The 16,766-nt window shown below is 40.8% G+C and overlaps 1 protein-coding gene across 2 annotated transcripts in view; it reads right to left on the bottom strand.

Annotated features, from left to right (window-relative positions):
• Window positions 1-16,766, bottom strand: part of mad1l1 (mitotic arrest deficient 1 like 1) — a 1,178,242-nt gene that overhangs the window by 1,143,085 nt on the left and 18,391 nt on the right. For both annotated transcript variants that reach the window (XM_063058642.1, XM_063058644.1), the window contains exons 3-5: window positions 6,384-6,524; window positions 5,344-5,523; window positions 3,547-3,671 (exon numbers count right to left, since the gene is read on the bottom strand). In XM_063058642.1, coding sequence (XP_062914712.1) covers window positions 3,547-3,671; window positions 5,344-5,523; window positions 6,384-6,524 — 446 coding nt within the window. The remainder of the gene's footprint in view (window positions 1-3,546; window positions 3,672-5,343; window positions 5,524-6,383; window positions 6,525-16,766) is intronic.

Raw genomic sequence — 16,766 nt, 5'->3', positions numbered from 1 at the left:
AATTAGAAAAACTGGGAGGAAAACAGAGACACAGACAAAATGAAGATATCAGGGGAATTACTATTAAAGGGACAGAGCACAAATTGGCCTGGTACACGGATGACATTTTGATCTATCTAGAGCAACCAACATACTCTTTACCTAAATTGATGCAATCCTTTGAACTATATGGCCAATTATCAGGATACAAGATCAACATAGATAAAACCCAACTACTTTCATATAACTATAGTCCACCAAGAGAAACTGAAAGTAGATATTCTTGGGTATGGCAAACAGAGTCTGTCAAATATTTGGGCATCATTATGCCAAAAGATTTGGCAAAATTATCAGAATGCAATTATCAGCCTATATATAAAAAATTAAGGAAGATATAACAAGATGGAACCTAATTCCTTTTCTTAGTTCAGTTCAAGGATTGAATCTATTAAAATGAATATACTGCCCAGACTACTATATCTCTTTCAGACTCTACCAATAGAGATTAACCAAAATCAATTCAATGAATGGAACAAGATGCTATCAGGATATATATGGCAAGGTAAAAGGCCTAGGGTTCATCTCAAAACTTTGCAATTAGACAAGGAAAAGAGGGGTGGGGGGAATGGGGTCTACCTTATCTTAGAGATTATTATTTTGCAGCACAGTTGAGAGCTGTGATGTGCTGGTGTAACCCATCATATGACGCTCAATGGAAAAACATTAAGGAGAGGATACTTCCCATCCCCATACAGGTAATTTTGGCTGATAACAACCTACAAAGTTACATAAATACTATTGATCACCCGTGGGTGAAATGGACTCTTAAAATATGGAAAACTATTATAAAAGAATATACACTAGAGAGAGACATTGCAATTCTTAAATGGTGTGCATATGACTCGGACTTCACGCCAAATAAACCGGATGTTAGATTTAAGGACTGGACAGCTAAAGGAATAACAGCTATTTGCAATATAATGAAAGAAGGAACACTGTTCAGTTTTGAAATGCTCAAAGAGAAACACTTATTAGAAAAATAAGACTTTTACCGGTATTTACAGATGCGACCCTATGTTATTAGGATGGTCAAAAATGTCACCAAGGCAAGTACATGTCTGATAGAGCTATTTAGAAAAGCATATAATTCAGACAACGGTAGTAATCATTTCAAACTTGTATAAGGGTTTGTCAAATCTTAAAACACATTCGACTTCATACATTAAAACAAAATGGGAGAAGGAAGGAGGGATAATAATATCTGAGGAAGATTGGACAATAATATGGAGGTATCAATGGAAGTGTACCAGTTCACAGAAATGGAGGGAGTTCGAGCGGAAAAACTTGATAAGATATTTTATTATACCCGCTCAGAAATCCCATTATTATACTAACCTCCCTGTTTGCTAGAGAAATTGTGGAAATCAAAATAGACAATAGGTGCAGGAATAGGTCATTCAGCCCTTCAAGCCAGCACCGCCATTCACTGTGATCATGGCTGATCATCTACAATCAGTACCCTTTTCCTGCCTTCTCCCCATATCCCTTGACTCTGCTATCTTTAAGAGTTCTATCTAACTCTTTCTTGAAAGAATCCAGAGAATTGGCCTCCACTGCCTTCTGAGGCAGAGCATTCCACAGAACCACAACCCTCTGTGTGAAAAAGTTTTTCTTCAACTCCGTTCTAAATGGTCTACCCCTTATTCCTAAACTGTGGCCTTTGGTTCTGGACTCCCCCAACATCGGGAACATGTTTCCTGCCTCTAGCGTGTCCAATCCCTTAATAATCTTATATGTGATCCCCTCTCATCCTTCTAAATTCCAGTGTATACAAGCCCAGTCGCTCCAATCTTTCAACATATGACAGTCCCGCCATCCCAGGAATTAACCTCGTGAACCTATGCTGCACTCCCTCAATAGCTAGAATGTCCTTCCTCAAATTTGGAGACCAAAACTGTACACAATACTCCAGGTGTGGTCACACCAGGGCCCTGTACAACTGCAGAAGGACCTCTTGGCTCCTATACTCAACTCCCCTTGTTATGAAGGTCAATATGCCATTAGCTTTTTTCACGGCCTGCTGTACCTGCATGCTTACTTTCAGTGACAGATGAACAAGGACACCTAGATCTCGTTGTACTTCCCCTTTTCCTAACTTGACACCATGCAAACCATTATATTTTCTGGGAATGCCCCATTATCAAAGACTATTGGAGTGGGATACATAATGCCCTACAAGACATCTTTAAATGGGAAATACCCTTAGAGAATAATACCATATATTTTGGATATATATCTCAAGAATGGTTGAAAAGAGATAAGTATTTAATGAATATACTGCTGGTGGCTGGTAAAAAGACCCTTACCAGGAAATAGTTATCACAGGAGAGCGCTACTTTAAATGTATGAATGGAAATTACAATGGACATTTACAAAATGGAGAAGATAACAGCATCTGTTAATCATAAGTTGGAACAATTTGATTCATACTGGGAAAAATGGTTTAACTACATAACACCTCATAGGCCTGATCTTATTCTCACAAGTCAATGAATATGTTGTAAAAAAAAAATCACTCCCTATTTTGTACATAGTTTTCTTCTTTAGATTGTTCTTTCTTTCGTCTCCTTTCTATAAGTATATACCTCAGATAAATATTATGTGGAGACTTGTGACAAATATGATTATGATATATATACACACACATACAGTATCTGAAATACATCTTATGGAAATGTTTGTTTGATGATAAACTTCAATAAAAAAAATAAATTACAAAACAAAAGAAAACACAGACACAATCTCAAAGGACCAAATAATGCCCCATGAAAAAAAATTCCTTTCCTCGTAACCTTATAGAATTTTTCTCATTAAGTCCATAAACATTTCTGACTTTACATTGTCAATAGAGGAACAAGGAAAATATTCATTTCACAGCCAACTAGACAAACAAAATTTCAGGTAAATTTCCTTTTCACATGTATCTTAGTGCTCTAGGGCAAAAAAGTGGAGTTGAAGAAATATCAGAGTTCCATTTCCAGTTGTTACAACTCCAAAGAAAATAAATCAGATTTTCTCGTGAACCCCTTGCTGCCAAAAGCTTTCTTGATGCTTGTCAATTTGGCTCAATTGTGAAGAGTTGATACCTGAATGAGGCAACTAACAACTATACTTATGATTTTAGACCCAAGTGATGAGTCAATAACTTCAGCTCTTACAGTATACATCTAAAGTAAACCATGGAGATATGGATTGTGGTTCAGCCTAATGGCTAACTGAAGTTAATGCACAGTATCTGGATTTGTCATGCAGTTTACTGTCTTGGGAAAAATATTCAAGAGCAGTTATTTTTAATACAATAATTCACACTATCAAATAGCAAGAGGAGAAAGTCGATACTGGAAGATTAAAAATTAATATCTTTATAAAGAAACAATTATGGTTGCCTTTAAAAATTCTATTTCCATCAAGAAATCTAAAGAGTGACAGGTGAGAAGTGATGCGGATGAAAGCAACCAGTACAAAGGTGGACATCCAATGATCTCCAAACTTTGATTTTTGCCATACTTGCGCTGTACTTCTAGTTGCTCAAGCAGCTCTTGACGCTCTGTTGTCAATGTTGCTAGCTGCATCTCCTGTGCCATTTGTTTCCGTTGTTGCTCTGATATCTTGGCCTTCAAGACTTCGATTGTCTACATGACAATAAAGAGAGCACTATTATCAGAAATGTTAAAATATTAAAGATGCTTTAAAAATTTTTAGATTGCATTCATATCTTCTATTTCCTTAACAGCATCAATACTGGACTGTACATATACAAGAGGCATAATTTTGAACTGTAATTTCAAATAATACACGTCCCATCATATGATCGATAAAAGATTTACAGTTGCTGACATTCAGTACAATAAATAAATAAAACATTTTCTTTCTGTTAGCATTATTGAATTAAATGTTACACGACATACAGCATAAAATTAGCAAATAGGAACGTGTACATGACAGCAGGACCTACCATATACAAAATCACATCAGAAGAAATACAACTTAACTAAAAAAAAATACAATTTAAATTATTTTTATAGGAAAACATTAAACAGCACGAACCCAATTTGGTACATTACTTAATATTTTGGTACTTCAGCATGGGCAGTTATAAAAGGAGGGATGATAGAAATTAGTAACTGCTCCCTATACCAATCGCTGTCCAGTGACTCACGTAGAAATTATACTTATAAAAATTATAAAATTATAATAAAAGTCATGCTTGATTGTACATTCTTACTTGTTCTAGTAACTCAACAGCAACAAACAATCCTTATCACAAATGCCTCTAAGAGGAGAGAGCAGCTGCTGCTCATCTCTGCAACAAAAGTCGATGCTCTGAATAAAAGTAAAAAAGTAGAGAAAAAACTGGAAGTAATAGTCATAACACTAGTTCTAAGAATAAAACTATACATTCAATATACAGAGTTTGTTCAAAGTTTTAACTTTTGAAAGGATGATTGTATTCATGGAAACAACAGGAATTCTGCAGATGCTGGAAATTCAAGCAACACACATAAAAGTTGCTGGTGAATGCAGCAGGCCAGGCAGCATCTCTAGGAAGAGGTGCAGTCAACGTTTCAGGCCGAGACCCTTCGTCAGGACTTGTATTCATGGTATTATTTGGATTACACATGGAGGCATTTTTGGCTAATTCAATTATGTTATGTCAAAATAAAACTTCATACTATCATTCAGTATTACAAAATTATTTAAATGGAAAATTAAAGTTTAAGGACTGAATATTTACAGATAATTGCTTATTACATCAATGCAGAAAAATAAATGTTATTAACTATACAGGTAAGCATTCTCTTCCAGTAAAAATGGCAAGACTGGGAGAGCATAATGTTTCTTGTATTAAACTCCAGTACTAGGTTTCTACCATTGGAGCTCCTCAATATGCAGGTGAAGAGTTCATATGTACACTGTACTAGAAAATTACTCTTATCTCCTAGGCTGGGAAAAATATTCTAGCTACAAATCCCACAAATCATTGTCAATGTTTCAGATGCAATATTAATCTGAGATAGCCAGGAACATCCTGGAGAAAGCTGTGGCTGAAATCAACTCTCTGACTAATCCCAAAGGTCCATCCAACACTGGGCCTCTCTCTATAAGACAATGCAGAACACTGCAAGCTACTATTAATAGATACAAGTTTGCAAGGGTGAAATCAATAATGGCACGTAGTGAGAATTTAAATACCTGTATGTTTTAACAGAATACATTCTGTCACCAGGAATCTGAATAACCAGATTAGGTGTTATGCAGCCTGAAAGACCAAACCATTTCATTTTTGTTGCCTAATGAATTTACCTGATTGGCTTCAGCAAGTTTTTCTTCTCTTTCTTGCAGCTTCTTATCCTGGAGCACAAGATCCTCTTTCAATGAATTAGTCACTTTAATCTGACCCTTCAATTTTACCTCAGCCTCTGCTTCCTTTTCCTGAAGTTGTTTCAATTGGGTAACTAGCTCCTGGTTTCGATCAGCCTCTCGCTACATTGGGAGAAAGTATTAAAAAAGGACAAATCACAGTAAAAATAGTCATAGAAAATAATAAAAACCACAAGTTGAAAATCTGCAATAGTCTGCAATTACTTTCGTGTTTACAAGCAGAATCACAGAAATAAAAAAAATAAAAACTGAGGATGAGCATATAGGCCATCAATGGCCGTGTCAAGTTTAAAACAGAAGTATTTCAGACTTTTCCAATATCCAAGGCCACAACCTTACTATACCATCATCACAATGTGGGTGAAACGACACCTTATCAAGTTCTATCACATCCTTTTACTTTAAGTCCCTCCAAATATTGTCTACCTTGGTACTGGGCCTATGCCTCACATAATGTTATATACAAATAAAAGCTATCTTTGTTTTAAAAGTCACATTAAGACAATGGAAAATTTACACAATCTCAAAAAAATGCTCATAAACAAAAAGAAATTACAGCCCATGACTGTCATTATTTTCACACCTTTTTTTCAATTTCCTTGTTGGCTATAGATAAAGTGCTGATAAATGGGATTAATATTGATAGCATAAACAGAATGGGCTGAAGGGTCTGTTTCTATGCTGTGTGAATCTATCATACTGTGAAGTATTGAGAATTTAAAATTTAATTGAGTCTGACAGGTTACAGATTGACCATTCTTCCCTTGATGTAGTTATTATGCTGCTGGCCTGTATTTAGAGGATCTAAATTAATAATCCAGAGAAATTCATAAATCTTCCAACTAATTACTCTTCAGTTCTATCAAAAGGAGACTGACAGGCAGCACAGAACAACAAAGTACGAAGAATGTCTTGTGCCAGAAAAGTTTACATTTCACAATTGCCTGTTCAAACATACAAACCTCATGGTTCCAGGAGCTGGACTGTGCTGCCTTCTCCAGCTCAATCCTAGCTCGTTTATGACTAACTTCCATTTTCTGTTTTTCTCGTTCCGCCTCTAGAGTGCGAGAGTGGGAAAGAATATATTCAGCCTGTTCTTCAACCTAGAAAATATATGTCAAGCGGTTTTTAAACTGTAGTGTTTTTTAAGGAATTATGAGGGGTTAGGGTAGTTTTGGAGAAGGGTTTAGAAGAATGAGAGACAGAAAACAATATCAGCACAAAAAAATTAGATGAGCAATGTTTATATCCACGTGATAGGGTATTTTGATTAAATATACATTAATGATATAAATATTCTTTAATTTTGGACAATACATGATCTTTTCACTTGCATAAAATACAGACCTATGTCATGACCTAAAAGAACATCATCCAAACTAAATAAATATTCTCACCACAGAAACAAAAGATTTGGTTTCATAGCCATTCCACAAAAAGTAATTTGTATTCCCAGTGAAATGGTTTTCTGCTGGTGGATTCCCTCAACAACCTAAATTACTAAACTGTACCAACTAAGTTTAAAAATCCTGAGATCTTAAAGGACATGTACGCATATATCCAAATCCTTACAGGCATAAAAATAGGTTGTACATTCACAACAAATATTTTTCAATAAATAAAAATTGAAGGGGAAGTCAAAGGAACACAACTCCAGTCCTAATCGAGAGGTCAGCAGTGGAAAGGGAAAGCAGTTTCAAGTTCCTGGGTGTCAACATCTTTGAAAATCTATCTATCCTGGGTCCAACATACTGATGCAATTACAAACAGATCACACTAGCAGCTATATTTCATTAGGAGTTTGAGGAGATTCAGTACAGATGTACAGTGGCGAGCATTCTAACTGGTTACATCACCATCTGGTAGAGTGGGGCCACCGCACGTGATCAAAAAAACCTGCAGATGGTTGTAAACTCAGCCAGCTCCATCATGGGCACTGGCTTCCCCACCATTGATGACATCTTCAAAAGGCGATGCCTCAAAGGGGAGTGTTCATCAGTAAGGATCCCCACTCTTACCCAGGATATGCCCGATTCTTATTACCAACCATCAGAGAGGAAGTACAGAAGCCTAAAGACAAACGCTCAATGTCTGAGGAACAATTCCAGATAATTGGGACACATTGGGACCAGCACACTTTGGCCCAATTAAGAAGAGGCTGACCAAATTAGCTGAAGTTCCATGGAAATATTTAAAAAGATATTTTAAAAAAGGACAAACTATCATTTAACTGAGTAATAAATGATGTATTTAAATGAAATACAGAACAAATTAGAACACTATCAATATTACTACAGTACTAAAAAACTGTATTAGTTCCTAATAGTTATCAAGAGGAATTCATCCAGTGTACACGCTCTTTTGAATCAATGAAATGAGCAAAATCAGCACAGGTGACTAGTGTAAATAATGGACTGCCTTCATACTATGCTATCAACGAATGCATCCTACAAACCTTCATTTTCATTGTAACATTCAAGATGATTGTCGATACCTTTAAATTCTTCATAGTTTCTACTTGTAGAAGTAGTGTCAAAGAGTAATAAAGTACAGCACAGAAACATGCCCTTCAGCCCATCTAGTCCATGCCAAAACCATTTAGACTGCCTACTCCCATCAACATGCACCGGGACCATAGCCCTCTATCCCCCTACCATCCAATATCCATCCAAACTTCTCTTAAACATTGAAATGGAGCTCACATGCACCACTTGTGCTGGCAGCTCATTCCACACTCTCACAACCCTCTGAGTGAAGATGGTTCCCCTCATGTTCTGCTTAAACTTCTCACCGTTCACACTTAATTCATGGCCTCTGGTGGTAGTTCCACCCAACCTCAGTGGAAACAGCCTGCTTGCATTTACCCTATCAAATCCCCTCATAATTTTGTATACTTCTATCAAATATCCTCTCAATCTTCCACATCCTATAGAATAAAGTCCTAACCTATTCAATCTTTCCTTATAACTCAGGTCCTCCAGACCCTGCAACATCCTTGTAAATTTTCTCTGTACCCTTTCAACCTTGTTCACCAAACCTGCACACAATACCCCAAATTAGGCTTCACCAACATCTTATACAACTTCAACATAAAATTCCATCTCCTGTACTCAATACATTAACTTATGAATGATGTGCCCAAAGATTCCTTATGACCCTATCTACCTGTGACGCCAATTTAAACAAATTATGGTCCTGTATTCCCAGATCCCTTTGTTGTACCAAACTCCTCAGTGCCCTACCGTTCACTGTGTAAGACCTACTCTGGTCGGTCCTACGGAAGTGCAAAAACTGAAACATGTCTGCATTAAATTTCATCTGCCATTTTCAGACCATTTTTCCCAGATGGTCCAGATCCTTCTGCATGCCATGATAGACTTCCTTGCTGTCCACTACACCTGCAATCTTGGTATCATCCATAAATTTGCTGATCCACATTATCAGTCAGATCATTGATATAGATGACAAACAACAAAGCAGCCAGAACTGATCTCTGCAGCATACAATTAGTCACAGGCCTCCAGTCAGAGAGGCAACCATCTACTACCATTCTCTGACTTCTACCACAAAGCCACCATCTACTCCAATTTACTAGCTCATCTTGAATGCCGAGCAACTGACCAAACTCCCACATCAAACCTTGTCAACTGCCTTGCTGAAGTCCATGTAGACAATATCTACTGCCTTGCCTTCATCCACTTTCCTGGTAACTTCCTCGTAAAACTCTCTAAGATTGACTAGACATGACCTACCATGCAGGAAGCCATACTGACTATCTTTTATCAGTCCATGCTCATCTAAATATCAATATATCCAGTCCCTTAAAATATCTTCCAATAACTTTCCCACAACTGATGTCAGACTCACCTGCCTATAATTTCCTGGTTTATGTTTAGAGCCTCTTTTAAACAGCAGAACAACATTGGCTATCCTCCAATCCTCTGGTACCTCTCCTGTCACTAAGGATATTTTAAATATCTCTGCTAGGCCCCTAGCAATTTCTGCATTTGCCTCCCAAGGAAACACCAGGCACTAAGGATTTATCAACCCTGATTTGCCTCATGACAGCAAGCACCTCCTCCGCTGTAATCTGTACAGGGTCCATGAAGTTGATGCTATTTTGTCTCACTTCCATAGACCCTGTGTCCATCTCCCGAGTAAATACAGATGCAACAAATTTATTTAAGATCTCTCTCCAGTCTGCTTTGGCTGCACACCTGGATTACCATTCTGATCTCCCAGGGGACCAATTTTGACCTTGGCAATTCTTTTGCTCTTAACATACATAGAATCTGTTAGGATTCTCGTTCACCTTGTCTGCTAGAGCAACTTCATGCCTTCTTTTGGCCCTCCTGATTTCTTTCTTAAATATTTTCTTGCATTTCTTGCACTCCATAAGCACAAGCACCTCCTTTTTTTTCCATAACCAGGGCCTCAACATCTCTTGAAAAATTAATGTTCCCTGAACTGTTGTTTGCGTTCCCTGAACTTGTTATCTTTAATTCTGACAGGGACATAAAAGCTTTGTACTCCCAAAATTTCACTTTTGAAGGCCTCCCACTTACCAAGTACACCTCTGCCAGAAAACATAGAACATAGAATAGTACAGCACAGTACAGGTCCTTCAGCCCACAATGTTGTGCCGACCCTCAAACCCTGCCTCCCATATAAGCCCCCACCTTAAATTCCTCCATATACCTGTCTAGTAGTCTCTTAAACTTCACTAGTGTATCTGCCTCCACCACTGACTCAGGCAGTGCATTCTACGCACCAACCACTCTCTGAGTAAAAAACCTTCCTCTAATATCCCCCTTGAACTTCCCACCCCTTACCTTAAAGCCATGTCCTCTTGTATTGAGCAGTGGTGCCCTGGGGAAGAGGTGCTGGCTATCCACTCTATCTATTCCTCTTATTATCTTGTACACCTCTATCATGTCTCCTCTCATCCTCCTTCTCTCCAAAGAGTAAAGCCCTAGCTCCCTTAATCTCTGATCATAATCCATACTTTCTAAACCAGGCAGCATCCTGGTAAATCTCCTCTGTACCCTTTCCAATGCTTCCACATCCTTCCTATAGTGAGGTGACCAGAACTGGACACAGTACTCCAAGTGTGGCCTAACCAGAGTTTTATAGAGCTGCATCATTACATCGCGACTCTTAAACTCTATCCCTCGACTTATGAAACCTAACACCCCATAAGCTTTCTTAACTACCCTATCCACCTGTGAGGCAACTTTCAGGGATCTGTGGACATGTACCCCGAGATCCCTCTGCTCCTCCACACTACCAAGTATCCTGCCATTTACTTTGTACTCTGCCTTGGAGTTTATCCTTCCAAAGTGTACCACCTCACACTTCTCCGGGTTGAACTCCATCTGCCACTTCTCAGCCCACTTCTGCATCCTATCAAAGTCTCTCTGCAATCTTTGACAATCCCCTACACTATCTACAACACCACCAACCTTTGTGTCGTCTGCAAACTTGCCAACCCACCCCTCTACCCCCACATCCAGGTCATTAATAAAAATCAGGAAAAGTAGAGGTCCCAGAACAGCCTATCCCAATCCACACTTGCCAGATCCTGCCTGATACAATAAATATTGTCCTTTCTCCAACTTAGAATCTCAACCCCACCCCCCCAGACCAGATCTACTTTTTTGCATATTTATTTTGAAACTAATGGCATTGTGGTCAAGAGATGCAAAGTGTTCCCCTACACAAACTTCTGTCATCTGCCCTGTCTCATTCCCTAATAGCAGATGCGGTATCGCATACTCTCTCATTGGGACTTCTACATACTGATGAAAAAAACTTTTCTGAACACATTTGACAAACTTTATTCCCATTTAGTCCTCTACTATGTTCAACTACTGATTCACAAGCCACAGCGATTTGCTCTGGAGAGAGTCATCATACTCCAGGTCAGACGAGAGATAACCCAGGTCAGGTTTCAGACCACAGTACTCAGGTAGATCCTTCGCATGATGGCGGTGGTGTGGAGGTAGAGAAGAAGAGGAAGGTCAAGTGGCCAGCAATGGCAGATGAGAAGGTTTGGCGTGTATTTGATGAGGATATTACTATGATGTTGGAGAACACTCTCAGGGGAACATCAAAGAGAAAGTTGGAAGTCATGGGCGATATGATTTACGATGTTGGAAAGTACAGGGCTGATTTGGTTGAGTTGAAGAAAGCAAAGCCTACACAGCAACCAAGCAGGCGCCAGAAGGAGATAAGTAGGTTGAGGAGAGAGCTTAGATCGTTGAGACAGAGGTGGAAGGTAACAAGTGAGGGTGACAAGCCAGGGCTTGCTGATCTCCAAGAGCATTTTCAAATAAAGTTAGCATCACTCCGTCATGCAGAGTCACAACGTAAAAAGAGAAAGAAGAGAGAGAAAGCAAGAAAGTCGTTCTTTGAGAATCCTCATGAGTTTATTAAGAAACTGTTTGAACAAAGTAAGAGCAGGCAGCTTAACATCTCTCAACAAGAACTTGAGGATCACCTGGCAAGCACTTACTCTAACGAACAGCGGGAGGCTCCTTTGCTTGACATTTCAGGGCTTGTGAAGCCTACCAAGCCAAGAGTGAAGTTCGATCTGTCAGAACCCAAACTGGCAGAAGTCGAATGGTTCATTAGAAAGGCAAGGTCAGGCTCAGTGCCAGGACCTAATGGAGTGCCGTATAAGGTGTTCAAGAAGTGTGAACAGCTGAGGAAATACTTGTGGAGATTGTTAAAGATGGTGTGGAGACAAGGTGTTGTTCCTTTGTCATGGAGCAAGGCTGAAGGAGTATACATCCCAAAGGAAGAGAATTCTTCTCCATTGAATCAGTTCCGACCAATTTCACTCCTGAATGTAGAGGGGAAGATTATGTTTGGCATTCTGGCAGAAAGAATATCTTCATTTGTGATAGAGAATGGATTAGTAAATACATCTGTGCAGAAGGCAGGAATACCAGGCTTCCCAGGATGCCTTGAACATTCTAGTATGCTATGGCATACCAGCCAGGAGTCAAAAAGGTTGAGAAGAAATCTGGCTGTAGTTTGGCTTGATCTGGCAAATGCGTATGGTTCTGTTCCCCATGTCCTGATTGAGTTTGCAATGGAATTCCTATGGATTCCTGCTAAGGTGAGGAACTTTGTTATGCAGTACTACAACGATTTCCAGATGAGGTTTTCCACTCAGCAGTTTACAACTAGGTGGCAGAGCCTAGATGTTGGAATCCCAATGGGATGTCAAATTTCACCCATCCTTTTTGTTTTAGCCATGGAGGTCATTATGAGGGCTGCAGAATCAGTGGGACCAGGTGTCGCACTTGATGGCAGAGGGGAGTTACCACCAATATGAGCGCTCATGGACGATCTTACCCTTTTGGGTCCCAGCACGGAGGCAGTGGAAAGTGTACTATCTAGACTCGAGGAGTTAATGGATTGGGGAAGAATGAAGTTCAAGACCAAGAAGTCAAGGAGCCTTGTTCTTAGGAGAGGAAAGCTGGTTGACTTTCATTTCACCCTTTGTGGAGAGGAGATTCCATCCATTCAGGACCAACCAGTTAAGAGCCTCGGGCGATGGTATACAGAGGAGCTGAGAGACATCAAGAGGGTTCAAGAGACAGGAGATCAGATCAGCAGAGGTCTGATGTCTGTTGACAAGTGTGGCTTGCCTGGCAAGTTGAAGTTGTGGTGCTTGCAGTACGGACTGATGCCATGGATAATGTGGCCACTAACTGTCTATGAAATGACAATGTTCCATGTTGAGGCAATGGAACGGAAGATCAACAAGTATGTGAAGAAGTGGCTTGGAGTACCAAGCAGCCTCACCAATGTTGCAATCCACAGTAGCCAGACAAAGCTTACCATCCCAGTGCAATCCCTTGTTGAGGAGATCAAGGTAGCCAAGGTAAGATCATTCTTGATGCTTTGAGGCTCAAAAGACCCTGTCATCAAGAACACCCAGCCGGATGTGAGATCAGGCAAGAAGTGGTCAGCCCGTGTAGCAGTTGATGAGGCAGAGTCTAGATTGAAGCACAAGGAGACGGTTGGGGCTATCCAGCTAGGCTGCCAGGGACTTGGATGGACAACCCACAAGAGTGGTGGTCATCTTCTACAGGTAAGGAGCGCCATGAGCTTGTGACACAAGAAATACGAGAGGTAGAATAGGAGAAGAGGTTAGCTAAAACAGCTGGCCCGGCCAAGCAAGGGGCTTGGACCCGGAGGGAAAGTGTTGAACAATGACATCTATCTTGGAATATTCTGTGACAGATGGAACCGCTCCGCATTTCTTTTCTATGTAGAGCAGCGTACGATCTGCTCCCAACGCCTGCCAACCTCAGCACCTGGTATGAAGATAAGACAGACAGGTGTGCTGCTTGTGGCGAGAAGGGAACACTTCAACATATTTTGAGTGCATGCAGAGTCAATCTTTCCAGCGGCATGTACACTTGGAGACATAACAACGTTCTCAAAGTTGTAACAGAAGTGGCTGAGCAGAGAGTACTGCAGAACAACTTATCTCATGCCCCATGCTGCACAGAACATCGCATATCATTTGTGAAAGAAGGCTCCAAGTCAAGGGTGTGCAGCATAGGCTCACGATCAAGCATACTTTCTTCAGCCAATGATTGGTGTGTTAAGGCTGACCTGGACGGGAAAGGCAGTTTCCCAGAGCAAATAGCTTTCACCACATTGTGTCCAGATAGAATCGTATGGTCTGACACCAGCAGAGAAGTGGTTATTGGTGAACTCACAGTCTCCTGGGAAGACAACATCAATGAAGCCCATGAGCGCAAGTTAACCAAGCATGCAGAATTAAAATCAGAGTGCAGAGACAGAGGGTGGAAGGTCTCATGCTGTCCATTCGAAGTAGGCTGCCATGGCTTTATTGTGTTCACTCTCCAGAAGTGGCTGCGTGACCTTGGCTTCAGTAGAAGAGAGATTAAGTCAACCAGCAGGACTGTAGCTGAGGCAGCAGAGAAAGGATCAGCATGGGTGTGGACCAAGTATGTCCAGGGGGGCAGATAGTCAGACAGTGTATACACATCTTGCAAATCCTTCAGTAGTTGCATAGACACCTGAATAGCAGACTATCTGTTGGATGGAAGTGACCAACAACTCTGATAGAGGCAGATGCCAAGTTTTTAAGCTCACCAGTGCGAGGTGGTGCTTTGGCACTGCTGGCCCACCACCTCGAGGGAATCTTGATCATAAGCGGGCCGAAACTCCTGAAGACAGGTGGCAGATCAACTGATGATCCCACTGGTGATAGCACAGGACAGTTAACATCTTAGTCCACGTGTATTTTGTAACTCTGTGTAATCATTTCATTTTCACTCTCGGCAATTTCTAACATCACCAAGCCTGAATGACAGTCAGCAAAACAGTTTTGAATTGTTTTACTGTTTTTTCACTTGCCCACTATCACTGCTTTTTGAACACAAGTGCACACAACTGACGCTATTTAAAATCTATTCACTCTAAGCACGGTGCAACTGGATCCTCGATTTCCTCACTTGCTGACCCAGGTCGCTTCGAATTGGCAACATCTTATCCACAATCACAATCAGCATAGATGCAGCACAAGGTTGTGTGCTTAGTCCCTTGCTCTACTCGCTTTACGCTTATGACTGTGGAGATAAGTACAGTTCCAATGGCATATTTAAGTTAGCTGACAACACCACTGCCACTGGCCAGATCAAAGGTGGTGACGATTCAGAAAAAGAAAGAAGATTGAAAATCTGTCTGATGGTGCCACAACAACCTCTCACTCAATGTCAGCAAAACTAAAGGGATGGTTATTGACTACAGGAGGAGGTCCATGTGCCAGTGGAGGGATCAGCAACTTTAATTCCTTGGCATTATCATTTCAGATGATCTGTCATGGATCCAGCATGTAATTGCCATTACAAAGAAGGCACTGGGGTGCTTCTCCTTTCTTAGAAGTTTGCACGAACTGGGCATGTTATCTAAAATTTTTAAACTTCTATAGATGCACAGTGGAAGATATCCTGACTAGTTGCATCAGGGGCTGGTATGGGAGCACCAATGCCTTGAACGGAAAACTCTACAAAAAGTAGTGGTACAGCCCAGTCTATCATGGGTAAAGCCCTCCCCACCAATCAGCGCATTTACAAGAAGTGCTGTCCTAGGAAAGCAGTTTCCATCGTCAAGGACATCCACCATCCAGCAAGAAGGAATACAAACTCTAGCTCCCACATCACTAGGTTCAAGCACAATTATTACACCTCAACCATAAGGCTCTTGAAGCAGAGGCAATGAATTCACTCACCCCAAGGCTGAACTGACTCCACAATCTATGGACAGACTATTAAGGATTCTACAACTTGTATTCACAATACTTATTATTTATTTATTACAGGTGGCCCCCATTTTCCGAACGTTCGCTTTACGACATCTCACTGTTACGAAAGACCTACATTAGTTACCTGTTTTCGCTAACAGAAGTTTTCACTGTTACAAAAAAAGGCAGCGTGCGCCCGAACAGCCAAGCTCCTCCCCCGGCACTGCATTCTCACCGGCATTGCTTAAACCCGTGCTTCATTTCGATTTATTTTGTGCATCCGTTAGCAAGATGAGTTCTAAGATATCGGAAAAGCCTAAAAGAGCTCGTAAGGGTGTTACACTTAGCATAAAACTAGACATAATTAAGCGCTTCAATCGTGGTGAACGAAGTAAGGACATTGTCTGCGCGTTGAACTTGCCTGCGTCCACCATTCGCACTATTTATACGCAGAAAGAATTTTGAAAGCTGCCGAGTTACTGTTGGTTCTGCTCGTAGTAAAGTGGTCTCTCTTGGTCGGCATCCAATAATGGATAAAATGGAAAGTCTATTGCTTGAGTGGATTGATGGGTGTACGAAGCGTGGTGTTCCGTAAGTTTTCTTATACTTAAGGAGAAATCAGTCAGTCTTCTTAATAAGCTGAAACAAAAAGCACTGGACGATGGTGATGAAATTTGCTGCAAAAGTGGAATTTAAAGGTAGTCATGGGTGGTTTGATCGGTTTCTGAGGCGAGGGCAGCATCATAGCTTAAGCAGTGGTCCCCAACCTCCGGGCCGCAAATGACGCAGTGGTGCAGCGGTAGTCGGGATGCACCCAGCAAATCTTTAAGAAAAAAACTGAAATAAACAAGCTAAACAAGTCCAGAATCTCTGGAGGAGAAAACCCCCGAGTCCTCGGCTTTGCTTGTTGCTCGGCAGCCGGGGCAGGGTCGAAGCGCTCGGCAGAGGATGGTGCTCGGCGAGGCTGTGTCGGAGGGGCTGGACTGAGGCTCTAAGTTTTCGGACGGACTCAAGAGTCCGCTGCGGTCGGGTGCTTCCAATGGTGCTGCATCGG

Source organism: Mobula hypostoma, chromosome 9 (genome assembly GCF_963921235.1).
Source record: "Mobula hypostoma chromosome 9, sMobHyp1.1, whole genome shotgun sequence".
In the NCBI taxonomy this organism is placed as follows: domain Eukaryota; kingdom Metazoa; phylum Chordata; class Chondrichthyes; order Myliobatiformes; family Myliobatidae; genus Mobula; species Mobula hypostoma.
Note: the sequence above shows the minus strand (reverse complement) of the source record. Positions and strands in the feature narration are given on the sequence as shown.